Source organism: Ictidomys tridecemlineatus, chromosome 4 (genome assembly GCF_052094955.1).
Source record: "Ictidomys tridecemlineatus isolate mIctTri1 chromosome 4, mIctTri1.hap1, whole genome shotgun sequence".
Classification (NCBI taxonomy): domain Eukaryota; kingdom Metazoa; phylum Chordata; class Mammalia; order Rodentia; family Sciuridae; genus Ictidomys; species Ictidomys tridecemlineatus.
Genome location: NC_135480.1, coordinates 45,242,559 through 45,260,206, shown reverse-complemented (window position 1 = coordinate 45,260,206; position 17,648 = coordinate 45,242,559). Strand labels below are relative to the sequence as shown.

The following is a 17,648-nucleotide window of genomic DNA, read 5'->3' as shown; positions in this document are numbered from 1 at the left end:
GAGAATATATTTGTCATGTTCATCACTTTCCTACAAAACTTGGTATAAGTATAGCATGCACATGGAAGGCACTCAAGAAATGTTTCAATGAATGATTGCATGGATGTCTTCCTATGGAAGGGAGGTGTGAATGGTCCCAAAGTATACTATCCATTTTGGAGATGGAAAACTGAGGCCTAGAGAATATTAGCTCATTTTTTCCTGCCTGAAATGGAGGCCAGGATGTGACACATGGGAAAAGCTATATATAAATTCCCATAAAAGAATGAAGCTGAAAGTTTGGGGTTGTGGTCAGGTCTGGGCCAGTATTTCCAAGGTTAGAGTTTGGGTTATCTATGTATCATCTCTGTTCATGTTTTTAGGCAACCTGAGAACTACAATTTTTGTTACCCTAGATCTTCTACTGATTCTTCCAATTTAAGCATCTGTTTGATCATTCCCCAGATGAAGGCATTTGGTTAGATGATCCCAGATATTCTTTGGGGTTGTTTCTACTCTGAGGAGCCTGCCCCTCAAACTGGACTGGATCTCTGTCCCTGTAAGGCCCTGTTGGGCCAGCAGGGCAAAGAGACCAACCCATTGGCCCTTCTTTCTCTTCAGAACCAGGATGGAGCTTGTGTCCAGTCAGTGTCAGTGATTTTGCACCAGGACCCTCGGAGGCAGGTGACACTGACCCAGGCAGGAGATGTCCTTCTCTTTGACCAGTACAAGATCACTCCACCCTACACAGATGGTATGGCTTAGAATGGTCAAAAGAGCTATTTGGGAACTGTCTATTCAGGCCTCTTTTTCCAGGCTCCTCCAGCCAAAGGAATTGCCAGATAGGGGTGAACTCACATTCTAGTGCCATAGGGATCAGCTAGGGGATACTTTTGTTCCAGAAATGCTGGCTCCTAAAATGTGTCTTTGTCCTCACCTCAACATGACAGTGTTCTTCATAGAAGTATGATGGTTTCTCATGAATGGGGCTCTTTCCCATCCTTATACGTAGTATTCACAAGGGACTTATGCAGAGATTGCAGGGAGCTTACAGGGAACACATTTAATGGAAGAGGCAAAACTATTAGCTAAAACATAGAACAATAGACTTTCTTTTTTCCTAAAAAAAAAAAAAAAAAAAAGGGAGGGAGGAATGGAGGGTGGGAGGCTGGTTGGCCAGCCAAAGAATAGCTATTCAAGATGAAGAAGAGTGGGGATTCACTGGGTGTAAAAGAACCACAGATACGCAAGTCATGAAAGATGTAAAAGCTGTTACAAATGAATCTAAATTTTTAATTTGCTACAATTGAATCTGTAATTTATATTGTAGGCTTCCTGATGACCACTCTGGAGAGAATTGGTGGTTACAGAATTCTCCTTGTGCTCAAGGAGGAAACATACCAGTTCCTTAAGAGAGCAAATTTGTAACTGTTAGTACCAGAAGGCTAAAATAAAAATTTTAGCTCAGGCTGCCTGGTTATCCCATGGTCCTCATTTCATCATTAAACAGGTTTTCTTCAGGGGACCCTCAAAACCAACCCTGTGGCTGGGGGGTCTGCAACTGGACTGGACACAGGTACAGGAGTGGGCAGTGGGTGCGGGACTCAATGGCCAGACTTCCTATATCCCCTTTCCGGTTCCATGTCCAGATGCCTTTGAGATCCGCAAGCTGTCCTCTGTGTTCCTGCGGGTGAGGACCAACGTGGGCGTGCGAGTGCTCTACGACCGGGAAGGGCTGCGGCTGTACCTGCAGGTGGACCAGAGATGGGTCGAGGACACCGTGGGCCTCTGTGGCACCTTCAATGGCAACACGCAAGATGACTTCCTGTACGTGCCCCTGCCCCGGAACCGGAAGGCAAAGGGGAGACGGGTTCTTTGCGGGAAAGTATCACGGGACACGGCCTGGAAGTGTCTCCTGTGGGCCCTCGCTGTGCCTCATGTGCAGCCTTAACTATTCTTCTATATTTAAATTGAAGTAGGTTCTTTAAAGCACTAGTTCCCAGTCTTCTGTGCGCAGAACAGTCGTTTGGAGGAGCTCCTTTAAATACAGATTCCTGGGCCCCGCTTCTCATGAATGTGACAAAAGGTGGGGCCCAAGAATCTCATTTTTGATAAGCACCCCTGAGATTCTAGTACCTGAGATCTATGAACCGTACCTTGAGAAATACTGTTTTTGTAGGGAAGTTTTAAAATTGGGGGAACCTCAGACTGGATTTGATTTGGCTCATGATTTTAACTGACTGTAACTTCATTTAGGTGAGTGCAAGCCCCCAGTAAGCCAAGGACACCAACATTCCCAGGAGGCTCATATAACCAATATGCCTTTCCTACCTTATGCTTTTGAATTTGTACCCCACGAATCTTCCCAAATTCAGCTGTTTTGCACGACCTAACAGAATTGAAAGAAAGACTCTTGGAGTTTGGGAATGGACAGGAACAGGACTTTGAGAAAGGAGAACAAAGGAGAGATCTTGGAGCTGAAGGTCCTGGCCATTGGACAATGCAGAAGGAAACATGAGAGGCATTCTTTAGCTGAGAATGAGAAGTCAGGTTTTCTGTAGAAAACAAGAACAAGAAAAAGCTGAGAGCTTTTAATGCATGTACATTTAAAAATGTAGCTTTGTTCTCTGTCTTGCCTGGTAGGGATGATGTTAGGGAAGCTGGCCAGGTGGTGGGAGCAGACCTTGGTTTAGCATGTGGGTTGCTTGCCACCCTCCCATATGTAATTTCTGGGTGGGAGTACTATTTTATATAACAGGCGTGCTTTCACTGCCCTGAAGCAATAATGTGGGCATGGTGGGTGCCAGGCATCAGTGCAGACTATGACCTCTCTCTACTCTGCCACCTACACTAGAGTTTGGTGACTCTTGGAGTCTGGTTGTCAGGAAAGCATGCTTGTCACCCTTTCTTCCTTCACGCTCCTTGCTTGACTATTTCTTACCTAGAGAGCCAAAGGCAGAGCCAAGGAATTTTCAGGAAGGAAAGGGAGAGAAAGTCGTAACCTGGTGAGGTTTGGTGCTCTTCATGATGTTCTTATTTCTCTTTTTGACATGAAGATCTTGTGTGGGTATAGAAGGCAGGCAATATGTGGTCCTAAACTCATTTTCAGATTCTTTTGAATCTTAATGTGTTGCATTTATGTGCATGTGCCCATGTGCCCTTCCATTGTATGTTTGAATGTGGCTGTGTAGATTGCCTGGGCTATTTGTGTGTCTGATATATTTTTGTGCTATGTGTGTGTGTATGTGTATGTTAGGGGTGCATGCAAGTGGTTTGTATGGGCTTGTGACACATTTAGGTGAATACATGTGTGCCTCTGAGTGTGTGCTCATGCTTAGACTATGGCTATGTGTGTATATAGGAGCAAATGGGTGAATCTGTATGTGCCCCTGAGTCCATATGGGCAAGTATGTGAATATGGCTGTATATGGCTACAGGTCCCCTGTGGGTGTGCCTGAAAGCACCCCACAACTCTTTGGCAATTCTTGGAAAACACTATCTGCCTGCTCTCCGCTGGTCTCTGGCTCCCCACTGGACCCCTGTGATGTGCATCTGCAAGCCGGTGAGGTGGGGGCAGAGGGAAGTCATAGAGTTGAGGGTGGGACTGCTTTGAGAGAAATGAGATGGGAACTCTGGACATAAGGATGTTGGTCATATTCATAGGAGTAATAAGAACAGAAGGAGCCACGGGAACAGGACAGGAAAGAGGTGAGGGCTGGGTAGACAGGAAGCCTCATATTCTACCACTGTCATGTACATACACATTCACACTGAGTAAAAGCTAAAGTCCTCAGTGGTTCCCCTAGGCCCTCTCTGTCCATGCCCTTATCTCTAGACTTCCACTCTACCCTGGCTGCCTTGATCTCCTTGCTGTTCTTCCTATGCAGTCAGATCTGTCCTCTTCCCAGCCTTTGCACTCATGGTGGCTTCTGCCTGCCATGTTCTTCCCTCAGACAGCCACATGCTCTTTTAAAAGACTCATCTATTTGCTCAAATGTCATCCTCTCACTAGGGCCTTCCTGACTACTTGAATTAAGATTTACTGGCACTTCTGTCCCACCTCACACTTCCTGTCCTCCTCCTTGCTTTCTCTTACTTTTTAGATTCTTTAGTATTTAGTATAATTTAGTATTTAATTATTTACTATCTCCTTTAACTATCTCCTCCTCCATAAGGGCAGGGACTTCTGTTACTTTCGTTCACTCCTGTGTCTCCCTCTACCAAATGGATTCGTGCCTGGCACAGGGTAGAATCATGACATGAGTGCATGCATACACATATACACTCACAGTCATTTCTACCCATGTCCAAGGCCAGCCACTTATTCACACTCAGACTTACTAAGACACACCAACACACTCCCAGCCAGCCATGCACTGAGGCCTCTGCCTCCATCTCCACTGTACAAATACACACATGCACATATAGACAAACACACACACACACAACCCCCAGTCCCCTCAGCTGTGGCCAGGGAGGTAGAGGCTGAGTCCTGGGGCATCAGGCAAACCAGACCCCTGACCACCTGTCCTCTGTCCCCAGCCTCCTATGCAGTGCAGTCCTGCAGCGTGCTCATGGGGGAGCTATTTGCACCCTGCTCTGCCTACCTGAGCCCTGTGCCCTACTTCGAGCAGTGCCGCCGGGATGCCTGCCGCTGTGGGCAGCCATGCCTATGTGCCACACTGGCCCACTATGCCCATCTGTGCCAGCGCCATGGACTGCCAGTTAATTTCCGTGCCAACCTGCCAGCCTGCGGTGAGTGTGCTGATGTGGTGTGGGCTGAAGGAGCCTGGACTCCAGTCCTGGATGTTCATTGCCCCCTAGACTCTCCATTGGGTTTTATCTCCTGCTCCGGAGTCTGACTTTGCCTCTCATAGCCAGCTTCTCCTATACTTTCCATCTCTGTCGGGGGCTTCTGTCCCCTGGTCACCTGGTCTTGATACCGGGGCCATGTCACTCAGAATTGCTTCTCTTACCTTCACCTCAGTTCATCTCCAAGAACTGTCAGTCCAGCCAGTCCCAAGCTCACCCACTTTTGCCACCTCCACTGCCACTGCCCTAGTCCGAATAACCTTCTCACTGTAGCAGAATGAGCTTTCTAAAGAGCACTGGCTTAGAGGCCCTCAAGTTTTGGTGCACACATGGCTTAATAGCCACCCCATCTGAACTATGCCCTCCTTCCTCTTCTTAGTCATCTCTGTGCCCTCATTCTCAACACAGTGCCCAGCTCTCAGTGAGCTCTTAGCAAAGTTTTGGAATAAATGGAAAAGACACTATAATGGAATTCAGGAGATGTGAGTTCTATTCTAGCCTTGCAGGTAATGTGTTGTATCCCTATGCAAGACCCTGTACCTCTCTGAACCAAAGTTTTCCAGAGGTGATTGGACAGAGTCAGTGGATTATGACTCTGGCTGCATATTAGAACATCATAGGACATTTTTTTTAATTGCACACATCTAGGGCACATCTGGTATCAACTAAGATAGCATATCTGACACTGGGGTAGAGACATTAGCTTTTTTTTAAAGAGAGAGAGGAGAGAGAGAGAGAGAGAGAGAGAGAGAATTTTTAAATATATTTTCAGCGGATACAACATCTTTATTTTATTTTTATGTGGTGCTGAGGATCGAACGTGTATGCCAGGCGACCCAGCCCAGAGACATTAGCATTTTTAAAGAGCTCCCTACATGCCTTTAATGTCCAGCTTAGATTGAGAACAATTGAGCTTGACAGTCTCAGTAGGTCTATTGCCCCTGACACTGTGGGAGGCTCCTCTGGAGTGGGACCATAGCCAGATGAGGAGAGAGTGGCCCTGAGTCTTAGGAGCACAGTTGATCTTTATAGCTTTGGAAGTAAGAGTAGAGGTGCATGTGCATGCACACACGCATGGGATTCATAGGCTAGATTCAGGGCCATCAGGAGTGGTCACTTCCCCTCTTCACCCAATATCACTATCTATGAGCAGTGAACTGCAGGGAAAAGGAAATGCCAGTGGTAGACAAGGCCCACCGCCTACTTTACTAGAAAGACAGTGGGACTCCGGAGCCAGACCCGGGTTCAAATCCCAATTCTGACTTTGATCTGCTTGTACCCAGAGTGTCTAAACATCTCTGGGTCTCAGTTCTTCACATCAGGATGACACCCCACCATTCTACACTGTTACGGGGATGAGAAAGACAAATCATGATTCCCCTTCCCACTGCAGCACTATCCTGTAAGGCCACCAAGGAGTATAGCCCCTGTGTGGCCCCATGTGGACAAACCTGTCAAGACCTGGCCAGCCCTGAGGCCTGTGGACCTGATGGTGATAGTGATTTTAGCAAGAATGAGTGTGTAGAGGGATGCACCTGTCCACCAGACACCTATCTGGATGCCCAAGCAGACCTCTGTGTCCCCAGGTAAGTGAGCCAGCTTGACCTATGAATCAGGTCAGAGTTGGGATCTCCAGAGCCTCTAAGATGGGGAGCCTGATTGGATATCTCCTGTCCCTGTCTTATCTCATGTTCAGGCAGATCTTGGTGGGTAAAGTGGTGGGGGGCCCTCTCCTCTTGGTCCTCTCCTTGGCTCTGGCTCTTCAGGCCACTCGCTCTGTCTTTCCCACAGAGCAGAACAACCCATGGAGCCTCCCTTTCCTGCTTTCTTCTTCCACAAGTATTTATTACATCCTAGTGTGTTCCACACATTTCTAGGCTCTGGAAATTCAGTAATGAACAAAATAGTCTTTCCCTCATGGAGCTCACACTCCAGGGGAGTGAAACTAAACCAACCTCAAGGCCCCAATGGTAAAAAGTCCTACAGAGTAAGGGCAAAGAGTTCTGTACTGTTACCTACATGTAGTGAGGTCTGAGTGGAGACCTGAGGGAAGTGAGGGAAAGGCTTCAGGGGAGGGGAGGTCTGAGTTCAGCTCAAGGAGGATTCCCAGTGCAACTGGAAGGCAAAGTGGAAGAGAGTGGTAGGAGGTGACTCCACACGATCCTGGGGCACTTGTCAAGGCTACACTGTCAGTCCAGCCAGTCCCAAGCTCAATATGGGGTATGTGGGTCCTGTCAAGGCTGTTGGTGCTCCCTAGCTTCTGCTTCTCCATCTAGAAAATAGTATAATAATGAATTTCAGTGGGGGGAAGTATTGGAGAGAAGCCTCTGTAGGGGAGAAATAGGAACAACTCCAGGTTTTCAAGTTACAGAATCCTCTGTTGAGTTTTGTATGTGTGCCCTGCCCCTATCCCGTGACCATGAGTGTTGCCAACAGAAGGAGTCTCTGTGTTATATAGGGAGAAAGTAGTTGAGAGGCACTGGTGTTGGATGAGCTCAGGCATCCCTTCCAAGTATCCCTTCCAACCCTGACCTGCATGTGCCAAATTGGCAGGTGCTCTGGTGTTGTGTGATGAGATACAAAGCCTTTGCCCTCAGACAAGTCAGAAGAGTCAAGACAGCATGAGAATTCCTACCTGCCAAAATCCCTGTGAGGAGTCGATAACACAATGTATGTGGAAGGTCTGACTCAGTGTCCCCAGCCAAGCATCAGTACATAACAAGTGTGGCACGGCACTGACCAGTCAGAACAGATGCTGGGTGCAACTGATCAGAACAGCTGCAGCAGGATGCAGGCCTTGTGCAGTGCCTGCCCATAAGGGCAGGTACTCTGGGAAGCAGGGGCTCTAGGAACAGGGGCTCTGTTCTTACCATTTCTTCCTTCCTCAGTCCAAGTGAGGCTAGTTGTGGGAATGGACAGAGACCAGTAGGGCTGTCCTTATCTAAGCTTGATGGATGGCCTGAATGTGGCACCCAACCCTGACCTCTGTTGCTGGTGCCAGATTAGCTTTCCCACTTCCTAGAAGTGTGACACATCACAGTAAATGTCATTACTTCTTTCTGTATCCTCATGTCCCTGGCTGTCTGAGAGTGGGCCCTCTGTCCTTGGAAGTCCCTCCAGCTTGTGAGTCCACTTACATTTCCCTCTTCTTGGTTTTTATAGGAACCAGTGCTCCTGCCACTTTCAAGGCATGGATTATCCCCCTGGAAAGAGTGACATCCCATCCCTGGGCCACTGGTGAGCTCCCTGGGTAACAGCCTCATTGTCCTCTCTCTAAACTAAAGCTGCTAATGGAAGACAGTACAATTGAATGGAGCCTTCCTTAAAGTGGCACCCAACTACCCCCTCTGTATGGGGACAGGGGGACAGTGAGTGGAGATGTCTGTCTTATCCCTGCAGCAATCTGAATGAAGTACTATGGGGTATGTGGGTCCTGCAGCGACCAGGTCAGCTAACACCAGTGCCCCACTTCTCTCTCTGCAGCCACTGCAAAGATGGAGTCATGAGCTGTGATAGCAGAGCCCCAGGTGAGGGTGGTTGGAAGGACTGGAACTCTCTGGGGGCTCCTCTTGGGAGTGGGGTATGGAGAAGAAAGTGGGGGATGTGGAGTGCTGATAGGGACATGGGAGCCCATCTCAGCTTTTGCTCTACACCAAACTTATATATTCTTTGCCCTCTTGGCATCCTGAAACCTTGCCCTAGCCCCACCCTAAACCTCTGGAGTATCAGTGCAGTTTCTCAAACTCCTTACCTCCTGGATTTTCTTGGTCTAAGCTGTCAAATATCTACTTAGTCTAGCTCTGCCCTCCCCAGCACTGAACCTTGGGTCATAGAGATGGAGAGGACACCTTAGGTCTTTGAGACTCTCCTAGGAAACAGATATTGGGGTGGATAGAACATTTGGTCGGTCTGCCTGTGAGGGGCTTAGAGGTGGGGGGGGCATGGGGCCTGGAGCACTTAGGGAGAGCCTCTTAGGGTGGAGGAGCCCACTAAGAATAAAGATTAGCAAAGAGAGAGAATAATCACGTGGCAGGCAGTTAAGAGCTGAGCCTCTAGGCTTAGATGGCCTAGGTTCAGATCCTGATCAGAATTCACTAGCTGTGCAACCCTGGGCAACTCACTTCACCTTCCCAAGCTTTCATTTCTGCTTTTGTAGATAATTCAGATTCCTACATCCTTCCCATGTTTTATGTATATTCCTGAAAATGATTTTCTTTTGATTATTTCTGGCTTCAGATTTCTGCCTGTTTGGGACATTGCTATTCCTTTTTTTCCATCTCCTCAGTGGCCTTTTATTGATTTCCCTAAAAGGGTCACTCATACAAAGTGCAGGTGAGGGTCTGGGGATGTAGCTCAGTGACCAAGTAACTTACCTAGCATGTGCCAAGCTCTGGGTTCAATCCCCAATACTACAAAACTAAACAAAAAAAATTAAAGTACAAATGTATATGGCAGACTTTATGGAAGGCTTAGGGAGAGAGGATTGTTTTATGTCACAGAAACAAGTGACAGGAAGTTGACTGTCCCTATTGTTCCATCCTCTGGCCACCCCACCATGAAGTTTGGTTATCTTCTTTCTGACCCCTCTCTTAGTCCCCCTTGAGCTCTTTCTTTCATTTGTGATGCCCTTTTAAAACAAAATAGCTTCACTCCCTTATATGAGAAAAGGGGGATAATAATACCTTGCAAAGTGGTTGCAGGGTTACATAAGATAATGCATGGGGAGTGCCTGGAACAGCACCTGGTATGGAGGACTTATTCAGTCATGGTTCCTAGTGATGGTTGTCTTGTAATATAATGGCACACATCCCTCCCTCCTCTGTAATGTATATGTGGGAACTCAAGCAATGCCCCAGGAGCAGCCTCCTCCAGATGCAGGTCCCAGGGCTCCAGGGTCATCCTGAAGCAATAGCCTACTTCCAAGCCCAAGAGCTGCAACACCCACCTCTTATCTTTCAGCTGCAGCCTGCCCAACAGGACAGGTCTTTGTGAACTGCAGTGATGTGCACACAGATCCTGAGCTGAGCAGAGAGAGGACGTGTGAGCAGCAGCTACTGAACCTGAGCAGGCCAGCCCATGGTCCCTGCCTGTCGGGCTGTGCCTGTCCCCACGGGTAGGGACTCCTGTTGCCATGGTCTCTTCTGCCTAAAAGCTGGCAGAGCCAGGGACCACAGATGTGTGGGGTGGAGGTGGGGGTGGAAGGAAGGGAAGAACTATTTGAGGGCAACTATGATGCCAGTGGGCTGAGAAAGAAGAGGATCTTGGGGATCCAAACTGGAATGGGTTCTGCCCAGCTCTGCTTCTTAACCTTGAGTGGCCTCCGAGGCTGTATTTCATCTGTAAAATGGGAATAATAATAATGCCTACAACCTTAACAGATAGATTAAGTGGAAGTATCAAAGAGGAAGCTCTGAGTTGGGTGTCTGGCATGCCCTTGTGACCCAATAGGTTGAAAACCATGCAAGAGGAAACCCATATATCAGCCCCCAACCTCTTTCCCTGCACAGTTCTGAGCAGCATACTCAGGTAGAAGACTGGTTCCCCTGGAATCCTTGAAGAAAAATGAAAATAGTCTCCCTCCTCAATCTCCAAAATGCTTCCACCAAAGTCAAGTAAGAGTTGCAGGAGTTGAGTTATGAGGATGTACCTTCTGGGTGCTTTGTACACTGGCCCCAGCACCCAGATCTTCCAGTGCTTATTCCTGGGTCTGGGCCAAAGAGACCACTGGGCATCCCATGACTTGTCAGCACTGGGCTGTGCTCTTCAGCCAATGAAGAGATTATTGGTCAACTGGTAGATCTGGTCAAGGCTTGGGAGCCAAGGAAAATGAGATGAGGATCAGGGCTTCTAGGCTGGGAAGGGGAGGGGATGTCCCGTTAGAATTTTACTGTTTGTTAAGAACACTTTAGTGTTACCTCCTTTGATACCAGAGCAACCGTAAGAGAAAAGAGGAGAGAAGGTTTGTTCTCATTTTGCAGATGAAGAAACCAATGCAGGGGCAGGTGCAGTGGAAGTGGTCTGCTCAAGGAACCATGACTTACACCCAAGCTTCCTTACTCCAAACCCTACCTCTTGCTGACAGCATGCCAGCTGTATGAGGTCCAGAGTTTAGTTACCTACACAGAAGTCAATGTGGGGCATGAGCCTACCTCTTCCCAGAATAGAGCTTCCACAAGAGAGCCTGCACAGAATCCTAGGTCACCCATGGCCATGTGGGTCCTAGATCTTGTGAGGAGTGTCTTTGTCACAGAAGGTCCTTTGGGGCACTGTTTTGTGTGCACAAGTTCAGGAAAAGCTATGACTGAGGTCAGGAAAAGCTAGGACTCTGGGGTCAAGAACAGGGGTAATCCCCCATTTACCTTGGTAACAGACCTCAAAGGCACGAGGGAGGAAACACTGGACTAGATCCTGGGAGGATTGAACTCTGGGCTTGGTCCTGCCAGTGATTTTATTGAGAGTTGTGTCAGATGGCCTATAAGGAACTGATGCACATTCCATAGGGGTTTACCAAAGGGGGATTATTACAATCTCATTAGTATGGGAAGGGCAGGCATTTCCCACTATCTTGAAATGCCCTGTTGTTGGATAGGGCTCCCAAAGATGCCTCACTATCATCCTTACCAGCCCTTCTGAGCCCAAGGTCACCTCTGGGCCATCTGGTCACCATTCTGTCTCCATAGTGCAGCTAAGAATCTTTGGATGCTGTGCATTGCTCCAAAGAACACTGGAGCCATTGCAGTCATCTGAGGCCTGACCACTGCAGGAGTCAGTGCTGTTTGTGCTGCTCCACATTTATTTGTATCTGGGTACTTTCCCAAAGGCCTGGGAGCCCCCAAGCAGTGAAGTATGGTGGTTATGAGCAGACTCTGGAGTTGCGCTTGAATCCTGGCTCTGCCACTTAATGAATGATTAGTTTGATACCCCAAGTGAGTCTCCTTTCCCTCTTCTGAAAAAAATGGCACAGAGTAAATGCTCTATGTGAACCAATAGCTTTGTCTCTCCTCATCTGGTTTCATGCATTTGTAAATGCCCCCATAAATTAGTTGATCCTCTAAAAGGTGAGAGGATGTTCACTCTACAAGTTAAGGGCAACTTGAGCGCAGAGGCTGCAGCCCTGAGTCACTCATACTCTTCCCTGTGGTGGGCACATAGGCACTCAGGTATGTAGGCATGTCTGCTAAGGACAAAGAGGGAGCAGTGTAAGGTGGGTGGCTATGAAGACCCTGCAGAAAGGGCCTATGAGTGATGGTGAAAGGTGATATAAGCCAGCCTTGCTTTTGGTGGTTGATGCAATTATGAGGAAAAGAGCGTCAGGGAAATAATATTTATTGTGTATTTACTTGGTGCTGGGCATTGTTCCCAGGCCTATAATTAAATTCTCAAAATGACCTTGGGAGGAAGGTATCATTACCCACATTTTATGAATGACAAAACAGAGGCTTAGAAAGGTTAAGTGACTGGGTAAAATAGAGTGCTTTTTTTTTTCTGCTTCCTCCCATAACCACAATGGAATGTTGGTAATGGAATAAAAAAAGGTATAAACCTGCAGGAACAAAGAGAAAGAAGGGGAGTTAACAGGCAATAGTTTTTGAAGGAGGAACATGGGTGGATGTGTAGACTGACCTTGCAAAGCAGAAGTTGACAGCTGATGCCTTCTGGGGAGAACGCTATGTTGAGAGCTTCAGAAGTTCAGCTGAAGGCATCTCAGAAAGGGGTGGTGGGATAAAGATGGGAGGATGAGTTGCAAGTCCAATAAGGAGCAGCTCAGTGATAGAGCACTTGCTTCTATGGAAGACCCGGGGCTCAGCGCGCGCGCGCACACACACACACACACACACACACACACACACACACACACAAATCTAGAGAAACAAAACCAGATATTTTTTATCATAGAGGCACCAAGGTAGGGGTGATGGAGAGTGGAAACAGGCAAAGTGAAAGCCACTTGTTTCCCAGCCCTCCTTCCCTAGCTTGGTCCCCCCAGATAGTGGCAGGGAGATTTTGCCTCCCATCTAGAAATGGGAAAGATTTCCACTCCAGAAACTTGGTTGTGCCAAGAACAGAAAACAAGAAACAAAACTACAAAAACTAACATTTTAGATTTCCCCAACAAAACAGTAGGTCCCACTTAGTTGTTATGGAGCTTCTTTAGGTCATTATCACACAGTCTGGTTTCCTAAAACTTGGAGCAAGCCTTGAAATCTGTAAGTGATAGTTCTCTGTGGGAAGCCATTCTAACACGTGATTGAGCGACTCCCGTTAAGGGCCTGAGGCACTTTGGCAAAAAGTTGAAGTTTTCCCGACCCTTTCCTGATGAGAGAGCCCATCCGTGTGTGGGTGTGCCTGACCACTGACCCCGGGGACCCAATCACTGACCCTGACCTTGGAGTGCAGCCCCCCCTCAACCTTCATTGGATGAAATTCTCCCCTGAATCTCTTGTTCCCCAATAAAAGGCTGATCCCCGGCGTGCTCGCTCTCTCTCTCCTGCTAGCCCTGAGTAATCCCTGCTGCCCTGCTGGGCGGTTGGAGGAGGGAACCAGAGGGGAGCCGTCTCGGACCTAGCAATAGAAATAAGGTAATTGAGTCTTGTGTTTTTATTTCGATCTCTTCTAACTAACTTTATGCCTAGAACCTCATTAATGAAACCACTGTGCAGGCCGCGTGGTAGAGTTCTCTAACTTGGTTCTTTTCAGAAGTTGTTCGGCACTTCTGGTCTTTGCATTTCCATGTAAATTTAGAATCAGTTTGTCCATTTCTATTGCTATCCCTCAAAAAAAGTCTGTAGGATTTTGATTGAGATTGTGTTCTATCTATAAATTGTTTTGGGAAGAAAACATATTTTAATACCAGAGAGTTGTACAATCCACAAATGTGATATTATCTCCTCATTTATTGGGTCTTTTTCCATTTCTCTCAGCAGTGTTTCATAGTTTTCAAAGGAGGTTTTGCATCTTTGTCATTGAATTTATTCACAGGTATTTGATGTTTTTCTGATATCATAAGTATTTTCATTAGTTTAATTTTTGTTCATTGTTGGAATATAGAAATAAAGTTTACTGTAGTATACTATCTTTGTATTCTGCAGTCTTGTTAAATTCATTTATTTAGTTCTGTTGACCTTTTCATAGATTCCTGGATTTCTATACATGATCATATCATCTGTGAATCAAAACAGTTTTATCTTCTTCATTTCTAATCTTTATACTTTGTATTTTTTTTCCTTGTCTGGTTACAATGAATAGAACCTACTCTATACTTTTAAATAGAAGTAATATGAGTAAAAATTATTACCTTCCTCTATTTTAGGGTAAAACAATCATTCTTTTATCATTAATGATAATATTAGTCATAGTTTTTTGGTAGATATCCTTTACTAGATTTGTTTCTAGTATGCTGAACATTTTATAATAAATGGGCTCTGAATTTTGTTGATTGATTTTATTTATTAAAACATCACATAGCATTTCCTCTTTATTTTGTTGTTTTTGATGCAAATTGCATCAATTGATTTTTGAATATTAAACCAACATTCACTCCCAGGATAGACCCCAGTTTACTTAATATTCTGTGTTCATGGAAAATATTTTTCTGTGTTTTTTCTCCACTTGAGATGTTTTCATCTGATTTTGGTATCAGAGTAATGTTGGCCTTATAGGAATGAGTTGAAAAATATTATCTTACTTTTAATTTTTTTGGAAGAATTTGTTTAGAATTGGTATTGTCTCTTCTTTAAGTACTTGATAAAATTTACCAGTCTTGAGATGCTTTTGACTTCAAATTCAATTTGTTTAATACATATTGGGCTTTCCAGATTCCTTTTTGACTAAGCTTTCATGATTGTGTCTTTTAAGGAATTGTCCATCCCACCTAAGTTGTTACCTTTATTGACTTAGCTTTGTACATACTGTTCTTTTGTTTTCCTTTTAATATGTGTAGGATCTGTAGTGATGTTTCCTTTGGTTCTTGATATTGGTAATTTCAGGTTTCTCTCTTTCTTCTCTCTCCACTCTTCTTTATTCTCTCCTTTCCTCTCCTCTCCTCTCCTCTCTCTTTATTATTTATTCTAGCCAGGAGGTTGTCAAATTTTATCAATCTTTTCTTTAATATGCAGAATTCTAGATTAACCTTTTTCTTTTACTAGTTTAATTTTCATCATTATTCCCTTGCTGTGTAATGTCTTGACTTTTTAAACATTCTCCATCACTGTCAGATATTTGACTACATGCCTACATATTTTGTATGTGCATTTATTCTGTTTAGAGTTCACTGAGCTTCATCAAAACTGATAGTATTTCAGCTCCAGTTATTTCCCCTGGAATTACACTGGAATACCTGATTGCCTCATAAGTCAGTGAAACTGCATTTTTTTCCCACTAGGCTTTCTTCTTCAGATTGAACCATTTCTTTTGTCTATCTTCAAGGCTATTATTATTCACTTCTGAAGTGTTTAGTCTGTTGTTACACCCTTTTAGCAAATTTTTAAAAGTATATTAAAATTTTAAGAATTTCCTCTTTTAAAAATAATTTTTATGTCTCTTCTGAAATTCTTCTACTATTCACTCACTATGTCTGCCTTATTTTTAAAGCTTAAATATATTTATAGTAACATAAAGTCCTTATCTGCTAATTCTATCATGTATAACATTTTGGCATCTCTTGTAACTATTGACTGATTTTTCTTCTAATTTCTCCTGGTTTTGGGTTATATTTCCCCACCTCACATAACTACAAAATTTGTACTAGATGCTGGACATTATGAATTTTACATTGTTTTATGCTGTATTTTGTTGACTTTGTTTATTGAGTGTTGAGTTTTGATATTGTAGGCAATTAATCTACATGGTTTATTAGCATGATCTTTTCAAGACTTGTGTTTGAATTTGTTAGTTTGTCTATAGTAGTTCTAGTCCCAAGGCCTGGAGTATGAAGAAAAGTCTTTCTATTCTAGCTGGTCATAATCCTGACATGTTCCAGGACTGCACTGTATCAGAAATCTCCATTAATTTTACATTTTCTCAATGGCCATTTCTTGCCAACCCTTAGAATCTTTCCTCATGAGAAATTTAATACATGGTTAAAGACTTAAGGTAACTTAAGCAGAATTCTGGAATTCCTTCTCTGAGCAGATCTCTCCTCTTTTATATACAGACCTGCATATTCAGCCACCTCACAAGCCCTGTACTCCAGTTTCTGTCTCCTCTCCTCAGTGACACATTGTGCACTGCCCGAGTTTCATTTTCCTGTACTATAGTCCAGAAAGTGCCTCCAGGAGGAAAATCTGGAGATGGGGAAGAATTAACAAGAGACATTTTTCAATATAATACCTGCAGTGCTCTTTCTCTTTGTTTCTTTTAAAACCATGAACTTATATTCTTTTGAAAAGTAAAATAGGAAGGTTAAATAACTTGTCCTAGGCAGATCCTGAAATTGAACTAAAAATTGCTTATTGTCAATGCTTATTTTCTTACCCCTACCCCAGATTGTATCCTGATGATGCTCAGACATGGTTAGAGTGGCACCTGAGAACTTCAATAAATTCCCTGAGATGTCCCTGGCTCCTGCCTGAGAGTGGGTCAGATTTCATGGAAATCAAACTGGAAGGTGGTAGCACTATGACTTTGGGCCTGTGATCTGAAAGCTCCATGAACAACTTGGTTTGGAGTGTCAATACCCATGTCCCTGGTCTGTTCATTAGTTTATAGCTAGTATCTAAGGAGCAACTGGCATCTGCCTGACCAGGGAAGCATTGACTAGTAAGCTGAGACTTACTTGCTGAAGGATAGCAGAATCTTCCAAACTGGGCATTGCCTGTCTTTGATTTCTTTATTCACCAAGGTGCCTCTGAGCCTCCCTGTAGCAGGCTACATAGTGGGTATTTGGTTAGTCTCTTTTCGGGAAAAGGCTGAGATCCACTCCAAGACATCCATGTGATGCATGGTTTTGCATAGATGGCAGATCAAGAAAGAATGCTCTCTTGAGCACTTGCTTGCTGTGTCCTTACAGCCTGCTCAGACATGGGGATGCATGTTTCCTACCAGAAGAGTGCCCATGCACTTGGAAAGGGAAGGAGTATTTCCCTGGGGACCAGGTGATGTCTCCCTGCCATACCTGGTAAGTTAGAACTCTAAACAAGATTTGCTTTTTACTGGAAAATGCATGATTATGGAATGTGATATCATGCATAGAGTCTATCATTTCCTTTCCATAGTGTTCATATTCATGATGTGTGTTTTTATGTTGTATGTGGGGCTTATGTACATATTCAGGTATAAATACATAAAATTATATTTTGTAATATTTTTGTGTATTTGCATGAATATGAGTTTGTTCAGACATGTATATAAATGTATATAAACTATAACCATGTGCTTGCAACTTATATGAGCATGTAAATGTGGGCACAAATCCAAAATGCACAGACTTCTTAGGTGAACGTGCATGTCTCTGAAATGGCAGGCATTCATAAATCTGAGTATATTCGTGAATACCTACAAGTAGGAATTTGTGTATGTATATAGGTGTGTTTATATATATTTGTATGTATATGGATCTGTATGCAAAGTTCATCAGTATCTGTGTGCATTGGATATGCATTTTATATTCACATGTGAGTGAACATATATGTGTAAATGTGCATTTGTGTTTTGCCAAGAATATATACATGCCCATATATAAAAGTGAGTGAGTGCATATGTGAGTATATTTTCACACTGTATGTTCAACAATGTAAGTACACATATGTGGGAGTGTATAAACCTGAATTGGACTCTGTGGAAAGAGTCTTAGGACTAGTTCTGTAGAGCCTTTACTGGGCCAAGCAGCAGGGAGTATGGTGGTAAGTAGAGATTCAGTC

The 17,648-nt window shown here is 44.6% G+C and overlaps 1 protein-coding gene across 2 annotated transcripts in view; it reads left to right on the top strand.

Moving 5' to 3' along the window:
* The window catches only part of Otog (otogelin), a 75,622-nt gene that overhangs the window by 17,696 nt on the left and 40,278 nt on the right, over nucleotides 1–17,648 (top strand). For both annotated transcript variants that reach the window (XM_078046389.1, XM_005326853.4), the window contains exons 16-24: nucleotides 601–733; nucleotides 1,629–1,806; nucleotides 3,417–3,541; nucleotides 4,522–4,734; nucleotides 6,185–6,377; nucleotides 7,954–8,028; nucleotides 8,275–8,318; nucleotides 9,751–9,904; nucleotides 16,799–16,906. In XM_078046389.1, the coding sequence (XP_077902515.1) occupies nucleotides 601–733; nucleotides 1,629–1,806; nucleotides 3,417–3,541; nucleotides 4,522–4,734; nucleotides 6,185–6,377; nucleotides 7,954–8,028; nucleotides 8,275–8,318; nucleotides 9,751–9,904; nucleotides 16,799–16,906 (1,223 nt within the window). The remainder of the gene's footprint in view (nucleotides 1–600; nucleotides 734–1,628; nucleotides 1,807–3,416; nucleotides 3,542–4,521; nucleotides 4,735–6,184; nucleotides 6,378–7,953; nucleotides 8,029–8,274; nucleotides 8,319–9,750; nucleotides 9,905–16,798; nucleotides 16,907–17,648) is intronic.